Consider the following 19,950-nt stretch of genomic DNA (forward strand, 5'->3'; position numbering starts at 1 on the left):
TTGTTTGCTGTATCTCTGGAAGTGTTCTAAGCTGAGTTGAATGGGGCTTGGAATAACGTGATCTAGTGAAAGATATCCCTGCTTATGGCAGGAGGGTTGGAATAGATGATATTTAAAGGTCCCATCCAACCCAAACCCTTCTATGATTTTATGATATTACCAAACCTTCAGTGCAGAACAACACTCACTGCAATAAAAGCATAGTTTAGATTATTAGATAATTTAGAAAGCAAACAGTACTAGGCACAAACCAAACACACTTACCTATCTGCCTGGTCTCCCAAGGATCCTATAAATATGGCAAAAGCATTGACTTGAGTGTTGGTGGTCAAGACCTTTGCAAGCCGCGATGGCTGAATTCCGTAACGTTCAAGATTTGCGTCGCTTAAGACGATAACAAAATACTCGTCAGCCTCCTCCTTGGCGATTTCCCGAATGGCATGTTCTGTCCCTTCCAAGGTATGGTCTCCACTCATGCAGAACTGGGCGTGGGCATGCATGGTCTGTGTGCACAGCATAACCACGGGGAAACACATAAGATGACTTTAGGAACAAGCATTCATTTCAGCTAGCACAGGAGGGAGTAAATATTCAGTCCTGCTGTATTACAGGGTCCCTCAGAAATGCAGACAGTGCTCCAGATACAAAAGAAGATGCAGTTCTTTGTACATAATATGTCATATTTTAAGACAGGCAGCACTTCTTAAAAACACAGTTGGTCAAACAATCAAAACCCACACAGGGACCTAATTAGACTGGGCCTTAGGGAAGGTAAAGTATTTTGGTCAGCTGCAGTTTCAGAAGATACATTCCTATGTATTTTAGGAAGAAAACAGGGCTTAGTTTCATAATGCTATGAACAGCTCCTGCATGTTCATAATTTGCACTGGGCTTCCAAATCCTAGTAGGGTCTTAGTTATTATCAAATATCTGATTCATGACAGTGGCAGTCACGTTTAAAAATGATAAAACATTTTGTTTGAGCTGTAACAAAATAAATGCACCATATTCACCGATGAAGCTGTTACCTATGTAGAAGGCCAGAAATTTTAGATGTTATTAAATTAGGTTCTTTAAATCAAAAGAGCTATTTTAAAAATAATTTTTAAAGGAAGCTCAAATACATGCTTCTAGCCTATCAAGCTGCCAACCAGGTAAATCCTATGATGTACTCAATTTTTCTTCATCCTACTACAGAAAAATTTTGGTGAATGCACTCACCATGCCACTGTGATTTAACATGTTTCCAATTTAGCAATGGAACATTTTCCCAACACTACTGATGCATAACATAGAAGTGATGCGTAACTACTTGAAGGTACCAGGCTAAATCACTGGGATCCTCTACAGTTTTGAGTGAGTCACTTATGCATTAATAATATCACATGATCTGAGTAGAGCTATCTATATCACTGTATAATCTTTGGAACTTCCCCTATCCTTTGATAGGTAGTCAAAATGACACATTTAGGGTACAGCAGTCCAAAATAAGGCATACCCAGCTTCTGTGTCAGGCACAATTGGTTTTCTGCCATGTCTCTGAAAGGTCCTGTTTCAATTTTATGCAAATACACAGATTTTTGCTTTCTTGTCTTTCTTTTATTTTACTATCCTCATATTTTGCATTCTGTGACTTGCCTACAATTTTATCTTCGCAGCCATAAAATACTTAATTACCAGCATCACTTATCAGTAGGATTTACCTTAATAATCTCTAATCTTTGCTTATTGTTCTTGGGAACTTTGTCACTCTCAACCAAGCTGATGTTGAAGCCATCTCCTGAATGTCCAACAATGTCGTACTAGAAGAAAGAAACATCATCAGTCACCTGTTAGTCACAAATGGCCCTTGGCTCACAATGACTTAACACAGATCATAGGCAATTTGCAATTTTCAACAAAAGACCCCAAGTACTGTTCCCTGTTTCTGTTTATGAGCTCCTTAAGGGAAGTACTTGCAATTTCTCACTGACACAAAAACACAGGAAAGAATTGCTAAATAACAAAATTAAAGAATAGTTCCTTATTTCCATTGTCTGTTTTTCACATCATCCCACCAACTGCAGAGTGGTGATGTGTAAGAGCAAGACCTTGCCCCCTCACATTGTCCATTTATTTCTTTTAAAGCAGCAATTTTCATCCTCTTGAGTCTGACAAACAAGAAGCACATTGTTTGAGAGTAGCTCCTATGCTTGATGAATCTTTTTGGTGACCTTATTCTGCTCTGAAAAAAAAAAAAAAAGTATTACAAGTCCCTTTTCTTGAAAATCAGCACTCCTTATTTTTGTGCATAACAGATCAAAGCCATTGCTGAAAATAATGTAGAGAATTCCAAGAGCCCCTGCATGTTTTTAAAGGAGATGGTGTGCACATCGTTCTCCTGTGAGATGCTGCAAAACTGAAGTATAGAACTGCAATAGTTCAAATATCCTGTTGAACAAATAACACAATATTGCCAAGGCCTCTGTTTTATGTGAGAGCTTCATTGTTGTTACATGAAAACCAAGACAAGCTGAATTATGGCAAGGTCCTGACCTGTCCTTTGTGTTGTGGATGTGGCAGTCACAATTCACCCCAGGGAGAATTCATGAGCAGGACAAAAATGGTTTTAAGAGCTGTCTACACCAAGCCAGAGAGCACAGTGTACAGAATCTGAGCCCAGAGAGACCTGAGCTGGTAATTCCTCAGCATGAGCCTGCCTGTATTTCCCCCTGCCTAGCTGGCACAGACCTGTCTTTACTTGACAGGGAGCCTGGATGCAGTATTCTACCTTTCTGTTTTCTTTTTATCAAGTACTGCTACAGGTTCCCGCTGGGTTCACCATCCCTAATTTCCACTTAATCATTTGGTAAAAGGCAGGTCTATTCCTCAAAGTTTTTCTGTCTTTTCTTTCCCATTGAAAGACACCTTATTGGGTATAAGTCAGGTCCTAGAGAGAGGAGAAATGGGAGTCTTTATAGACAAAGCTCTTTTGGTTTCCACATTCCTAATTTGCTTAAAAATATATCAAAAGAAAGCTAGAGCAGCTGGAATAACATTTTTAAAGGTGACACCTTGCTCTGTAAAAGAGCAAACATGCCACATACTGGAGATTATTTTACCCAAGGTCAGACTATTTTATGACAGCCCCACGTAAAGATCTTCTTTTCCTAGGAAAGCTTTATAGAATCTAGTCCCCTCATAATCCCATTTCTTTCTGCTCTCTTGGCTTTTCCCATTTCTGCTCTCCTCAGCTCTCACATGCCTAGTATTTGCTACCCAGCCTCATGTAAAGCTTTCAGTCTGCCCCACATTTTCTCTTCAACACCTATTTCTTATCACCAATAATGCTTCAGACTGCTTTCTAGATGGATATGAAGACATAGGAAATGAAAATACACAAATTTTAAGAATAATGTTGAGGTTACATTCAGCATACTTCCTAAATAAAACAGGAATATATCCTGTTTAATAAAACCTGAACCATGCACAGGGAATGTGCGCGTGAGTATTGTTTTAAAAATTAGAGACTATTCAAATCAGAGGAACTAAATAAAGCAGAGATTTAATGGAGCAGAAAATATACAGTGCTCGTGGTTCTTATGCAATATCAGAAATGCCCACACATCTTCAGGGTAGTCTCTTAATTATGAAACCTTGCACATCCTCTGCTGAGCAGTTTTGCATTCAGTATCACTTTTAAATCAACAACCTAATGATGTAAAGCAAAATGCTGCCATTCTCCTGTGTAAAAAGATTGATCCCTTAGCAAAAGGCTCCTTCCTGGCTTCCTGGATGTCTCCCACTGGCTGTCCTCATGTCAGCTCTGCCATACGGTGTTCATTGGAATAAGCCAAACTTTGCTGTTTGGGAGTATCATTGTGGTTCTTGACATACACCAGTAACAGACAAAGCTTTCCATCTCAAACAGTCTGAGTTTAAACTCAGTGTGACAGCCTGTGTAAGGGGAATTGCTGTATCTCCTAGATGAAACATGAGATGTTGATCCTACAGCAGGGCCCCCTCCACATTCTTGCACAAGGCGGGAACAGACAACGTGGTTACAGGCAAGGCGAGGCTGAAATGATCTGAGCAAACTATTGCAGGCACGGAAAGGCATCCACCTGGGAACATCATGTCCTGTCTGCTCCCTGCTCAGAGAGCTGCTTATTATACTTTGTGTGTGCCCATGCATGCACTTGATACGTATGCTTATCTGTAACAGATGTTATCAGTTTCCTTGTTTCTTTGCTGACAGCTTACTATGCTATTTGTGATTTAAAAACATCTGGTGAGGCAGCAGGGAAGAAGTAGCTATTTGATTCATCCTGACTGCTGCATTCTGGGTCAAGTAGAGCCTCCTGAAAAACAGAGTGAGATCCTGCTGCCCTGTGGAAAAGAGGAGCTGTGGTCAACAGCTCATGTGCACTGGTCCTCATGGTCCTCTAATCCCTCTGGAGGCCAAGTCAGGGACCAGGAGTAGCCAAAATCTAATGAGTGTGAGTTTGCTTTTGGGAAGCTCAGCTTCCCAAACTGTGAGGCTGGACGAGTTCACAGCAAGGGAATGTAACTGCACTGACTTGGACTGACTTAAATCAATATAAGACTGCAAGCTGGGAGACCCTCCCTGGGATAGAGGATGGGAATCTGCTCACAGCAAAGCTCTGGAGGTGACAGAAGGGAGATGTTTTCCCAGGGGAATGTATGGAATCTGTCACAATTTAGGAAAATAGAGTTTGGGAGAGCAGCAAAACTGGAGCAAAGAAGCTCACTCTGAAATGGCAAAGAATTAAAATCTTCTTTCTTGCAGTAGATTATTACCTCCTCCTGACTTGTATTCCAGTAAATGAACCCTTAGTGATTTCATATTATCTTGGTGCATTTATTGTAAAGAAAAGGTGCAGACAGCTCCACAGTCCTGGTCAGCTGGGAACCCCAACACATGCAGGCACATGCAGACTTTGTTAAAAGCAGTTTCCTTCCTTTGCAGTAGCTAAACACAAGCACAGAAGTAGGGCCTTTGAAAAGCAAGGACCCAATGTGATGCTATTTTCCCTATAAATTCCCAAAGGAAGATTTATGTGGATGGAGTTACAAGTGAGAAAAAAGCTGTGATACAATCTTACTAGGAAATTATTTTGGTTTTGTTTTACAAAATTGCAAGCAAAGGCTCTTAGGATAAATCCAGCAGCAAAATACATTTGTCGTAGTGCAGCTTAATTGAAATAATAGATTATTGTGGTACACAGGAGCTTGTTTTCCAATAGCCGCAGGTACCCTGAGACAAGGGCTCCTTTATTCCAGGTACACAACATGTAAACATGTATCTTGAAATAGCATCATTTTGTTGGTTTCTTTCATAGGGAAAGGTTAAAACAATCTCTGTTCCACAGTCACATTTTGCACTGAATGGATGGTTGCTGCTGCCTAAAATGGGTAAAATGGAAGACTTTGTCTTCTGCAGCTGCCATGCCAAAAGGTTTCATTTCTGAAGGCATTTAAAAGCTGAAAGAAGATGTGTGTTGAATGTAAAAGACAGTGTGAATTAGACTCTGCTGGAGGGCTAGATCTTTATAAATTCATCCCTTCTTTGGACAACACTGAACATTCTATTTTTCTGAATTAATTTCAAACCTTTTGTTTGTTATGTAAAATAAACTACTCCGCCCAACATGTGGACTATTTATTCTTTTCCTGAATTAGCAATGCTGCCTCCACAGTAAATTTTACAAACACAGAATGCTAAAAGAGGCATAAAAAAATCTTAAATATCCCTTTAATACAGCTATAAATAACTATTTTGGGTTTTCCTACCAGTTACATAATATGCTATTTATTGAGTCACAATATTTTTAAGGCTTCATAAAATTGCTGTTGGATAATTTACTGGACATGCCTCCTCAATCTGCCATTACATGTGCAAATCACAGTAATCGGAGATGATATAAAAACATAGTTTGTGACAGACATAGTACTACCTCAGATAAAAAATACAACAAACTGCCCTTCTGTGCATTTTCAAACAATTGGCACCTAAAATGGGATGCTTAGAAGAGGGGCATCCTGTTTTCCCCTTGACAAGGAATGATTCACTACCTGCACTTAAAGAAATGGAAGTAGGGAGGATGTCCCACATGAGCATAAAAAACTGAAAAATACCTGCTGCACTTGTCTGACTTTACAGAAGGTAATTTCATTACCTGCTTGGTGCACCCACATACCCAATACTCATCTTTTCTGCATAAGAAGGCAAGAAGAAACTATTTTCTACCTTCATTCAGTGCTGTTAAGATCATCAGACAATAAACATCATCCCTGATACCAAGGGGCACCACCCATGAGGAAAGCTCAGTTGGGTAAGATAAAAGAGCCAAGGAAAAGCCCATCTGATTAATTCCCAACCATAGTTAGGAGAGAAGTAAACCAAGCACCACCAGAAAACTCATCCTAAGCAAAAGCCAGGAATTGCTTTCCAAAGTCTGCACTGCAGTTAGCTGAAGGGAACTTTACTATGTAAAACCCCTTTGCTCAACAAGCTAGATGATCCCCTTGGCTCAACACATGTTTTACAAGATACCCCTCAAATTTGCAGCATATGTTGTTGTGAGCTGTGCAGATGGGGCTACAACAGGAACAGATAACAGCAGGCATCTCTGAAGGCCAAAGTCTATTTTTATAAAACCAGGGAAGAAGAGAATAAGGAAAAAGAAGAAAGAAAAAAAGCGATAAACTGCAGATTTTTAATTGCACACTACACAGTTGTGTGGTGTTCTTTTTCAAATGGTTCCTCTCCCAGATATGAGAAATGTATGCTATTTTTGCAGACATACCAAACCTTCAGCTTTGTCCTGAGAAAAAATCAGCAGCATCACGCAAAATGTCAGGAGTTGCACAGAACAGAGTCAGTGATATTTTAAAAAAAAAAAATCACTGCCTTTCCTGCTCTCTGGAGCCTGACCCACAGATTTTAAAATCACAGAACTGAAGAGATTTTGTAATGATCTTATTTAATTCTTCACAGTGTGCTGGCTGCATTTCTAGTTCTACATGTCATTCCTTTACCATGCACTTGAGGATTCTTGGTTCCTAGCTTTAGAGCTGTACTGGAAATAAGGAAAAGTGGCTGTCTGCCATTGTGTTACATCCTTCTCCAGTGTTATCACTTTCTAAGCCATTTTCCTCAGCTGCATGAAAGTAACATAATTTATTGTTCAAAATAAGACTAGAATGAGCAATTGTCTCCTGGTCACCATTTCTGTTTTAGTCAAGATTTTATCAGCTCCTTGATTTTTATCTCCTCCACACTGAGCAGTTCTTACTAAGTAACTTGCTTAGTGATTTAGTCATTCCTTGTATGGGGATACTTCCACACTTTCTCTTATTTTTCAGCTCTACAAGAACTTTTGTGAGACGGGGGAGCAAAATTGCACACATTACTCCTAATGTCAATGCACTGTGGATGTTTATAGAAATGCTCTCATGCAGTCTCCTTTCTTCTCTCTTCTTCTGTTAATAGTTTAGAACATTCTATTAGCTTTTTTGACAGCTGGTGAGAACAGTGTGTTCAAAGAACCACACAACATAATTACAAGACATCTTTGTTGGGTCCCAGTCTATAGCTGGGAGTGAAGACTAACAGAAAGCTAAGACTTTCTCACTGTGTATTTAAAACCAAAATTCTTTTCTTCCATCTGCAGCACTTTGCATCTAAAAGCACTAAATAGCACCTACCATTTTATTTCCCAGTCACCATTTACAGCCAGGTCCCTCTCCAACTTCTTACAGCTGGATTTCCCTTGTAATTTTCTCAAATAACTTCATATAATTAGCAAACTTTTGCCACATCCCTATTCATGCCCCTTAATAGATCACTAACAAATATATGAAACAACGTAACAGCATGGACTCTGGCCCAGATCCCAACACAGCTCCATCACTGACCCACTAAAAAAAAGACTACTCAGTCAGTTTCCTATATTTTTAGTGTATTTTGTTTATCTAAAGGATTCTCCTTTTATCCCCAAAAGCCTCTGGCAAGGGACTTTGTCAATTGCTTTTGGCCAAGGAGACTCTACCAACCAACCAATGAACCAACCGTGCTTGTCACACACAAAGACACCTTACTCCCCTTTACAAAACCACACTGACTACACGACAGTATATGATATTTATCCTTGTGCCCATTACTTTTCTGTGTGGGTGATCCTGCATTTTGCCATACTCATATCCGTGTTGCTCAGATATGCCTGATTTACCAAGCTACACAAATCATGTTGCATAATTGCACTGTCGCTGTAAATATTTGTCCTTAACTTTTCTATTATCAGTGAGCAGGAGATACATGCACAGCAGAACCAATAATGCCCTGACTTCCAAATTTTTAAAAAATTATATTTGAGTTCCCACATGGCTTTTGTGGGCTAAAGTAGAAGTTTATGGTTACAGCATTTTCCTCCAACAGCATCACTCTCTACTCAGCTTATTTTCATTATGCTTTCAGGAATGTAGTGACTTTGGGAACAAAGCCAGAGTTTCAAATTTGTTTGAAATTCTACAAAATGCTCCATTTGAGAAAGTTTAAGGGCAAGAAGGCATTACTGCCAAAGATGGTAGCACATTCCTTGTTTTCAAAGGCAAAAAAATAATGCCTGTCTCCTTTTATAGACTTTTCTCTTGAAAAATAGATGTGTGCATGATTGTACTTTAGAAGACATTCTAAAAGCACATGCCTGATTTTGTACATGAGATTCTGTGGAAGAATAGAAAACTGTAGAATTATGTTGTTAGAGGAACAAGGTGAAGGAGACCTGACTGAGTTTATCTGTACTAAGTTTCTATTAACTTTGTTTAGGAGATTTTACATTTTGTTCAGATGTATTTCAATTCTTATGTTTGATATGCTCTTCAGTAAAGGTAGTGGACATACCTGTTCTTCTGTTAAACATAGGGTATGTCCAGAATTAACTGGAGACTGCCACTCCTGTCTTTATGGCTAAAGAATAATGGCCTAGACCTTGTTGAGGCTTACTGAGGCAAAAAGAGTATTACATTTATTTAGATTTAATTTGCAGGCTACCATTAAATAACATTTGGAACCTAGTATGTTTCAGTACAAGAAAGCAAGTTTCTTGCTTTCAGTTAACTAGGAGAGAGAAGGGACAAGAAGTCTGGTCTCTTCCCATGATCAAGTAGTGCTGTGCACATTCTGGGTGGATGGAAGGACATGGTATCTCTGCATGCCCTGAAGCTCACATTTACTTGTGTTTTGTAGGCTGAAATGTTTCTTCTCAGAGAAACAGATAAAACTAGAAAAAAACCCAGCAAATCTCACTAAATCAAAGCCTTAGATTGAATACTCCCCTGCTGAAATGTGTAATGTTTCTTACCCTTTCATTAGTACTATTTTTCAGGTTGCTAGAAATAGATTAATGTCTTTATTTCCTTGTGGGAATGAATAATATTCTTTGGCTAGACTGGCTGCCGAAGCACTTTTTCCACTGCTGCACACAGCCTATGCAATAACCACAGAGGTCCCAGCCCAGCTGCAATTACCTTGAACTTCTGCTCATAATTCTCAAAAGCTTCCATGACCATGCAGACGGCCTCCATGGAGCGCTCCAGCCGCCCATCCACCCCGTTGAAGCGGTACATGCTGCCGGAAACATCCACCACCAGGCGCAGGCGCTTGGGCTTCTGCTGGGGGCTCCCCAGCTGACAAGGAAACACAACACAACTGAGCCCAGTAGAAATGGGAAAGCCAAACATCAGTAAAGATAAAACATTCCAGAAAGAGAACTCAATGCAATTTGCAAATCAAGAAAATTTTATCCAGCAAACATTGTTTGGTTTTTTTGCTGTTTTTCTTTCAAGAACAAAAAATCAACTATTTTTCTATTTCAAACCAGTTCTTTGACAAACAACTCAGCTCATTGTTTTCCCTCACCTTCAATGACTGGAAAAAAAAATCTCAAAAAATTCCACACATGCTTGTCAGGAAAATACTTTTTCTGTTTCAGTTTTGATTCTTAACATTTTATTTCAGTAAAGAAATTCTCAAATTTGCTCTTTCTGCCAAGGCTCATAATAGAAATGCTTTTCCTTGGCATGCAGTACTAACAGGGACTGCATATGACTGTAAAAACTTGCCTGCTGAGGTTCATAAAATTAAAAAAATGTTTGAAATCTTGTTTTGATTAACTAGTTCCATCTTCATTCTAATGCTGAAACCATTTTTTTTTCCTGAAAACAAATCTCAACTGTTCTAACAATTTTTGGCATAGTACATTCTAGGGAGGTTCTTTATTAGCATGCAAAGAGATGTGTCTGGATTCAAGTATGAGGCTATTAAAGATGATCTGACAAAAAAACAGTCACAATATAAACAAATAGCTAAAATGTTCCTTTTACCTGTACAGGATTTATGTACTTTATTCTTTTAATTATTCTTTTAATCGACTCTGGCATCCCTGCCCTCCCAGAAACAAAAGGAGAGAAAGCCCATTAAATCCTACATTTATTTTGGTCTTTATGCACACACTTAAAGGTGTCCTTTTTTTCCTAACTGAATTATTTTTACAAAGCCTTAAAATTGATACATTGAATAAACACATTTTGAAACAAATTGAGGATTCAATCACTTTTCCCTTACTGATCTTTCACACAAGCAGTGCCAAACTCCATAAATCATTCAAAGCAACATAAGAACCAAATAGCATAAAAAATAATGCCAGGGATTTATCACATGTGGGTAGCTGACATGCCAAAAGATGCTGTACTCAACCATTCAAAAAAAATTACTTAGTGTACTTAAAAATTGCCCTGTGTCATTAAGTATTACCGTTAAATATTATAGACTAGCCCCACTAGTTTTGGCCAAGTTTAGTTGGTCTGATTCAAGTGGTTTCTCTGTTGCTGACTCACATAAGTCTAACTGCAAAGCCTTCTAAGGAATGGCTGAATTGGGCCATAGGTCAGTCAGCTTTATCATATCTTAATGGCTTTTCCTCACACTTATTTTTCCTATCATATTTTTTATTCTTGTAAATCCAAGTATCTGTGGAAGTTAAAATTCTTTTCATACCATGGAATAAGAAAAATGCATTTGTAAAGCACTTTTTAAAAAAACTTCCCAGGGGATCAGTACATTTGTTAACAAAAATTAAGTTGGTGAGAAAATATTTTCCTTTTTTCTATAAAAGCAAATGAAAGAAATGTTTTCTGCTAATTGCCTTCTGATCATTAAAGCATGAAATAGGAACATAAAAAAACACTGCATTGGGTCAAAACTTTGCACTGCCTACATTGGTGTCTTCTTTCTGAGGGTAGCCAACAACAAATATTTATGCAAGACTATATGAAGAGGTACAGCAAATTTCCCATCCTGTCGTTGTCTCTGTGTAAGGGACATCCCAAGCCAGAGATACTATTTTGAGTTCCTCATCCCTATGATGTACTCAAACTCCAAACACAGATACTGTACAGCCACTAGGAAATCAGCAACCCAGTTAAGCTCTTCTCCATCTCTCTGTTTCTTGTTGGATACTTACTTGTGGCTCATGTTCTCCACGTCGTTTATATATGGCTTTTTCTCCTGTCAGCCCATCAATGATTTTGGCATCATCTAACTCTCCAACAGCTTGGTGTCTCAGCCATTGTCTTTCTTTACCCTTGGCCTACAAGAGAAAAGAAATCTTCCTCAGTGATGGGAGTGAATGCTAGACAATTTAAGACGCACTGCACATGACATACACATTCATTTCTTTGTAATGATGTGATAGTTTTGGCATAAGTCAAATCCAAACATGTTCACAGCTGTCCTGGTCTTCTTCTCTGAAAGAAAAAGCAACACTGACAAAGAACATGTTCCCTCTGTAATTTGGTCTTTTTCAGTTGTTTCATATATGGGAGTTGAACTGTGAACTGCAGAAATGTTAACCTTTCTTCTTGCAAATATGCTGAAAATGTGTGTAGCAAGCCTGTTCAGAAATACATACAACTGCAAGGACACACATAACTGACCACTTCTTAGGTGTTTTCAATCCATACAGAACAAGAAAAAGTCATTAAGTGACCTAAAAAATTAAACAGTATGCACTTTATCCACTTTAGGCAATGGTAAATGGTTGCTTTTGAAACAGTATTAACAGTATAAACTAATTATGTATTTAAAAAAACCTACTTTTAAAGTAATGATATTCATGACAGTCCAATAAACACTTCTTTTGTTTTAGTTAAAAGGACACTGGTTATCCACAGCGTGACTTGATGAAAATATATTACAATCCATGAACTCAAATATTCATGGAACTCCTGTACACAGAGCATGCAGTTAAGATTGAACACCCAAGTGTTATAATATTAAAAGGAACATATTTAAGCATGTTTTCAAAGGACAGCTTTATCATAGTTCACAATACTTTAGATCCCTCTAAAGACAGCAAACTCTGTATATTTGGGGTTTATGCTTTATTTAATTTTTTTAAAATCTTCATGTTAAAACTGCTCATCCTAGTAGTAAGCCCAACAAAGAAAGACAATTTTGAATTTGTATACATATAATGCTTTTGCTGCCTCAGCAAATTGCTGGCCAGCAACTGGAGGAAAATCAACTATCCAACAGGACACAAACTGCCTTAGGTATTCATTTCGGGAATGAAAATCAATTCCTCTCTGATGAGCAGGAAATCTTATATTACAAATCCTTGGTAAACTGCAGACCTGGAATTTGAAAGGATGAACCTTTATAGTTTTGTATAGGCAGGTAATGACTTCTTCAGGTTCAGAGAATCTTTGATTTTACTTTGGACTAAATGCATGAGTTTTTGTTTCAGTGTGTAGAGAAAGAGTTCTGGACTTCAGAATATTGCCTATAATTACTCAAGATTAATGGACTACTTGCCCATGACAATAAGTGGGCAGAAAGACTACAAAGCCACAGAAAGATGTTTTGATTAACAAAATCAAAAGCTTTACAGATGCTTCCTGATGGAAAGCAAAAACAAGCCTTTTAGTAAATCACAGAAGGGAAAGTGGAAAAGATTTCTGAGTTCTGAGGTTGAGAATTCAGCCAGTTGTGTTCTCTGATACATTTCCAAGGTGCTACAGTCAACTGAGCTTTAAGCCGCTTTGGCAGTGGGGCATCCATGAGTTTGTACCACCAAGGAATTCCTACTACCATTAGATATGCCTGGGACGAAAGTTAAATCCCTTCTTCCATAGGATCACTGATTTCTTTGTTGCATTCAGAGCTGTGTAACATTCACCTGTGAATTCCCAGTGACCTCTACATGTCCCACCAAAATGTCACACTGTAAGAGTTTTTCTGCTGTGAAAAGTCCAGAGGCAAATTTCAACACTCCAGTTATCCATTAAAAAAATACTCCTGGAGAAAACATGCTGCTGAGTAAGCAAAGCCTGTCTAAAATGAATCATGCACCTTCCAGGGTGATGCACATTGAGATGGCTTTGTTCCTACTCATCTTAGCCACTCTAAGTGATGGAACAGAGGTAGATCCTTATCACTTCCTTAGCGCTGGTGTTATGTCAAATTTTTGTCATTTGATTTCTTTTAGTAGGCAGGAGGGACAACAACAGAAGATTATAAAGTTTGAGCTTCACTGAGCAAATTCTCAACTAATTTCACCATTCTTTTCATTTACCATGCCTTATCTTTGCAGCTATTTGATATTCAAGGAACAGCAGAGTGAGAAGAAAACGGCTTGTAATTATAGATGTAGCTAAAAACAGTTTAATACCTTTGGAAGTTTATTCAACAAATGCCAGAATTTGAGCTGAAATTTTATTGGAACAACATGGAGTTGACATCCTATCCTAAAATACAAAAGAATGCTGAAAAAAATCTCATCTTACCTCTTTCTAAAATAATGCTAAAATCAGGCTACTTAGTATCTGCCTCTTCCATGCAGAATTACTTAGAATTTGTTTCCTTTTATGAATGCTGAAAAAAAAATCCCCTTAAGCAAGGGTGTTATACAATGCACATATATTACAAAGACTTCAAATCCTTTTTCATTTGCATTTTTTTGTATGCTTAAAAGCAACTTAAGTTTAAAAGCACTTACAATTTTTAGAGAAATCCATAGCTAATTCATATAGACCTTGTTTTGATATTTGAATAGAAAGGACATACAACATACTACAATTTCAATATATTGCAACCATATTGATGGAAAAACATATTCATTGTGCTGCTTTTAAAATTAGAAAAATGTGGTAGATACTGTATCTTATCAGTATGGCAGTGACTGATATCACAGTGCACCACTACAGTAATTGTTTTCACTGGAAGATGTCATAGGCATATTTATTTAAAAAAAAATACAGCTGTTATGTCAGAGAAAAAGTTGTATATGTGAAGTTATCACATCTAAATATGTAGCTCGTAATGATAGAGGGTATTAAACACTGCCAGTTGTGGTCTGCATTTGTTTCTGGGAAAATATTACACAAATGTTCCCTTAGCCGCTGAGATCACGAAACTACTACTGACAGGGCAGAGGGTTTTTCATATTTCCAGCTCTCCAAGACGTGTTTATTATAGAACTGCTACTATTTTATTCTTGCTGCTATGACCAGACCATTCCTACATGGTCTAAATCAGACAGTGCCCAGCAGGCTCAGTAACTCAGGCTCAGTTTGCCCAGTTTAAATGTAGGGGCCCAAATGACGTTCAGAAGCTACAGAGACCAGCAGAGAAACTAAAGCTGCCCCTAATTCTCTCTGCAATAATCAATAATGAGAGAAGTAGTTTCTGGAAAGCAAGTCACCTAACATTAAAGAAGGTCTTTCTGAGTGACTGAGTGACCACAACCTTTTGAATCTGGAGTTCAGACAGACAAGCTTCAGGGGAGAGAAGAAAGAGCCCATCAGTGACAGGATTTCCTGGACTTCTGGCATTGCTACTTCTACAGAAGATAAACAAAAACTCATTATGTTTTGGTAACGTTGTTCAAAGAGCTGACAGAGATCAGTGAGTTATAAAAGCAAAATGAACAATGAAATTACATTCTCAGACTATGTTTATGTATCACTTTCAAGGATCTGCCTATTCCAAAAATCTCTTTCTGCTGCCACTAACTTTTGGCAAGCCATAGACAACTGGGCCTTAATCTCAGCCTCTTGATTCTAGGGAGATAAAATTTAATCAAATTAATATATTTTAAACAAACCCACAAAAATAACAATAAAAAGACATATATTGAAGAGAAAAATCCAGGTTAAATAAACATGGGCAATGTGTTTTGATTATGTGAACACAGTTTGAAACAAACCAAACTCAAACATTTTTAAAAAGCCAAACACATTCTCTACTGAACAGGTAATTTGGGATTTTCACAAAGTTAAAAACACAGAGAGATTTGAGTTACAAATTTTACTGCAATGAACTTTGCTATTGGTTTCTTTTTTGAGATATGAGTAATGACTGCTAACAGAAAGAAAACTGTTCTACTTGAGAACTCATGGTGTACACAGGACTGTAGAGAAAATAATGGGAGACAGATGTACAGTGCTTCATGAGGGCTGGATGAATTACCATGCTGAAGAATTCAAGCAACTTTTCTTTCCCTCTCAAAAATATCACATGAAATGTATTTGTACTCAGCTTCCTTATTAACAAAAGGCACTTTGCAACTAAGTAACTCCTATTGCCATTTATCTTCATTTTCCTAGTTAATCTTCTAATAAAATCCCTACCAAAATCCACATAAAAATATAAAATTAAAAATTTTATTTCACTATTGCTCTTATTTTGAGCCTAGCTTTTTCAAATTCAGTAAATTGTTTTTTTTCATCATAAATTACATTTCCTATCTTTGTGGTTAGCTGATCTAGGTTTTGGAAGGAAGTTAGAAAAGTCTCATAAAACACTGTGGCTTATAAGCCTTTGCCTTGATATTAAAATGACCTTTTTTAAAAAAGCAAGATGATATGCCTCCTTATATTAAAATATATTATTTTTTTATTTTGATTAACATGATCCCTGAACTAAGAATTTTGGCTCCAAGGGAGAGATAAGAAAGACCCAAAAAAAGACTTCAAACTGAAGATTCACTTATTGATTTAATACCTAGAGTGTGCTTCCAATAGCACGTGTGCTAGAAACCTGGCAAAAAACCCACCAAGATACAAATGTTGTAGAAAAAACTGAGATTTACATCCTATTTTTTTCAAAAGAGACCTGTCTTAATAAGCCAAAAGTCTGTCCTGAACTGAGACACATATTAAGTGCATGAACCACCTAATCATGCCCAACTTAAACCTTCATTACAGGAGGAGTTCTCTGAATTGGTACATTCCTAATAAAACTGGCTAATGGTTCTCTGTATTTATATGTGATTGTAATAATGCTGGTGTAGCTAGAAAAGTTTAAAGGTATAAATAAGACAGAGAAATATTACCCTTCTTACTTGCAGTACCAGGGGATTCAATTTCTTCACCCAGGAGGAGGCTGTTTATCATACAGAGTGATTTCTTTCTGTATTTCAGTTTTATTGCTTAACACATAGCACAGTGACTAATAAACTAAGGTATATATACACTAGTGGTTAGTAGCCCTCAACAGAAGTATTTATAATCAAATATATCTTATAAGGAATAAATCACTTTTCCTTTCATTTTCTCTGAAGATTAGCAGATGCCTCCTAGAAACAATGCACTTACAATTTTGTTTACCCTGTATATGAACACTTGTATTAAAAAAATCCAGAACAACCACCACTCCAGTTACCAGAAGAAAGGCAAATGGGTGGTTTTAGTGAGTTTCCACTTAGGAGATTTGAGCTATACCTACTTCTATTAGCAAGAGCTAAAAACAAACCTAAGAAAAATCCATGTTTTCAGCTGCATATACATTAAAGCTCCTGCCTGGAGCAGGTGCCTTTTTTAACATCTACAGCATTTGCACTTCACAGTGAAAAAATACTCTTTTGAACTGGAGGTAAAGACAAAGACTGGGCTCTATGCACCTTAACAAATTCTCTTCATACTGTGTAGTAGTATTTTCTGTCACAAAACTGTGCTCCTGAGTGTGGAATGGGAATACTGTAACTTGTAGAGATGAGCACTGGGATCCACTTGTAGGGCGCCTTTTAAAACACTAATAGGAAACTGTTTTTCCTAACTGATTACAACATCAACCTGCTTTTAGCCTTCAAAGGTATGACCACTAGATGTTAGCAGCATATTAGCAGGATAGCATTTGGGGCCTAATGTAACAACCTCCTTGTGATCCTTTATCAGAGAATCTAAGATTACCTGCAGATTGTCCAAGATGATGCGGAGTGACTGTACTTGACGTCGGACTGCTCCAGAGAACCTTTCATAAGTTGATGCATCATATTCACTCATCTGAATTTCTTTCAATCTAAAGGAAAGAACAAGGAGCTAAGAACAGTTGAAGAAAGAAGCATATCTTTCCACTTACTTATGCAAACCAGAAGTTTTTTTACTTGGTAACAGGGAAATTTAGACTGCAATAAGCACACAGGAGAGACGAATCAGAGAAGTAGCAGCCGCTCTTGTGAATTGTTGATAACGCAGATGTTTATCAACGTCTACAGGGACTGTATCACATTAAAACTTACTAAAGTTACTAATCTATGACTCTCTCTTAATCTGCTTTAAAGTTTGAGAAGTAAATCAGAGGTTCTGAAAAATGTGATCAAATCTGAAAGGTTTGTTGGCTCAGGTGTTGCTATCTGTACATAAAAAGATCGTGAGTGTCTATTCATTACTTCACTGTCAGAGTATTCTAAACATATCCTGATTCATGTTTCAACACACAGGTTAAGTAAAGACTCACTATAAAATCTGTCCTTGAAGACCTACAAATAGAAACTGTCTCAAATACTTATCTTTGTGCTTCATTAAATGAAGAAACCTTGAAGCAAAGAAGCTTTAAATGAACATTAACAAAGATGTGCTCCCCCATAGAAAATGAGTCATGCACTATCTTGTCCAGAGGCCTGTAACAGAGAGCACACCTGCACCATGAAAACAGAGCCATGCTTTCTTTACAAACAAAGATGTGTCCATTTCAAGTTCTGTATCAGCTTTTAAACAACATAGCTCAGCAGAACAGGTGAAATTCAGCACTGGAATGTAATTACAGAGGTCCAACGGTGAAGAATGAGCTGGAGGACAGGCAGACATGCTGGAAGTGCTCACTGTACAGTATTTGCCATGACCCAAAATCACACAGAGAGGGAGCAGTTGTGTACCTGCCCACCCCACCCACCAGCATGTGGCTGGGTTCAGTCCTGAGCTAAAACATATTGGGCTACCTGTGCCCAGCCCATTTCAAACAAGAACTTCATAACAGAATAATCTCACTCAGTGTTGAAAAAATACTGCATTTTTAACTGAACTGAATGGATAGTAAAGTATGTATAAGCTAATATTTCTGAAGGCAAATTTTGTAACACTATCACAAGGTAATTGTCTGGATCATAAAATATACCTTAGAACTGCTGTTTAGACCAACCATTTGGAGATAATATTAAAATCAAACATCAAGTCTTTGTTGTCTCTATCATGATGTCTTTTTCTATTTCAAGTTTTGCATACACATAGTCATTATAGCCAACTCTTATTCATTAGAGGTAGGAAAAAGTAACTTTCAGTGATGCACATTTAATTTCATGAACCCTGCCAACAGAGTTCAGTATCTTCAGAACCATAAAAGAAACATTTTGTTCCAAACAAAACGAACCTCATATGCTGTTTTACTTTGTTGAACTCTACATCAATCCAAAGTGAAAGGTAGTTCAGAAAAATACCAAGAAAAATACTGCATCTATTACAGAGTAGTAGTTAACTTCATTTTTGTCAAATAGGGCAATTAAAAATGTTTACCACTAGAAATACTATCTAGCCAGGAAAGCATCAATAACTTTCATATGAAATTTTCCTTTCCAGATAGTCCTGTATAAACAAAGCACTGAAATCTGCAGTTCCCTTTTTTTTTTTCTGTCAGTCTGAGGACTCCAACCTCCCTTATTCTTTATATGTTAGTTCCCACAACTATACGAGGGATACAGAATAAGGATCCAAGTCAAATGTGGTTTCATAATAGGCTACATTTGCAGCTGGTACGTGCCAGCCCATTTGGGTTTTGCAGGACAGGAATTGTTACCTCATGTACAGATACTCAGATTTTACAGGGCATAGCTGCACTGTGCTCACAGCATGTAGCATTAGTCAGGAATTTCCCCTTTTCTCTATCTAGTAAATCACACATAGGCAGTAGAAACTCATCAAAGCATGCCAGGTGTGTATATGGACATATGCACAGATAGATACACAGTATCCAAGACCATACATATCCATTGTTTCTATTATGAAGCAGCTCAGAAGCAAATTAAAGAGGGGGGATGTTGTTTTTTTTTTAAATACAAAATACCAAAGATTGACTTGAGAGTTCAGTTGGTGGAAGAAATCTGAATCTCTGTGCATGTTCTGGGAAACAGTTGATCAGTAATCACACATTACACTCATGCTGGGAAGACACGCTGTTCGTGTTAATTAGCCACTGAAGCTTAATAGTTCAAATTATAGAACCACAGAATATTCTGATGTGGAAGGGACCCACAAAGATTATCAAGTCCAACTCTTAAGTGAATGGCCCATACAGGGGTCAAACCCACAAACCCATGATCTATTATCACCATGCTCTAACCATCTGGGTACAGATTTTCAACCAGAAGCAATTTGCTTGCAGTGGTCCATTTTGGAAGACACTTGTTAAGTGATTAATTTCTAACAACATGCAACCTGTATTCATTATATATAATCTATTTATTTTAAAAAAAGATAAATATTTACCTCACTCTCCTTCTCCATCTAGCTATGTTTTATTCTACCAAATCACACAGTCATTTTAACATTGTGGCTTAATTCAATAAAACATTCCACACATCTTGTGGAGAACAGCTAAACGTGCTGGTATTCTCT

General features: G+C 37.6%; 1 protein-coding gene across 1 annotated transcript in view; it reads right to left on the minus strand.

The window, feature by feature from the left end:
* Positions 1-19,950, minus strand: part of VWA8 (von Willebrand factor A domain containing 8) — a 177,731-nt gene that overhangs the window by 3,480 nt on the left and 154,301 nt on the right. The window contains exons 40-44 of the mRNA XM_083854746.1: positions 17,254-17,362; positions 11,526-11,651; positions 9,532-9,690; positions 1,704-1,802; positions 265-503 (exon numbers count right to left, since the gene is read on the minus strand). Of these exons, the coding sequence (XP_083710872.1) occupies positions 265-503; positions 1,704-1,802; positions 9,532-9,690; positions 11,526-11,651; positions 17,254-17,362 (732 nt within the window). The remainder of the gene's footprint in view (positions 1-264; positions 504-1,703; positions 1,803-9,531; positions 9,691-11,525; positions 11,652-17,253; positions 17,363-19,950) is intronic.

This window comes from Zosterops lateralis, assembly GCF_965231275.1.
Source record: "Zosterops lateralis genome assembly, chromosome: 2".
Taxonomy (NCBI): Eukaryota; Metazoa; Chordata; class Aves; order Passeriformes; family Zosteropidae; genus Zosterops; species Zosterops lateralis.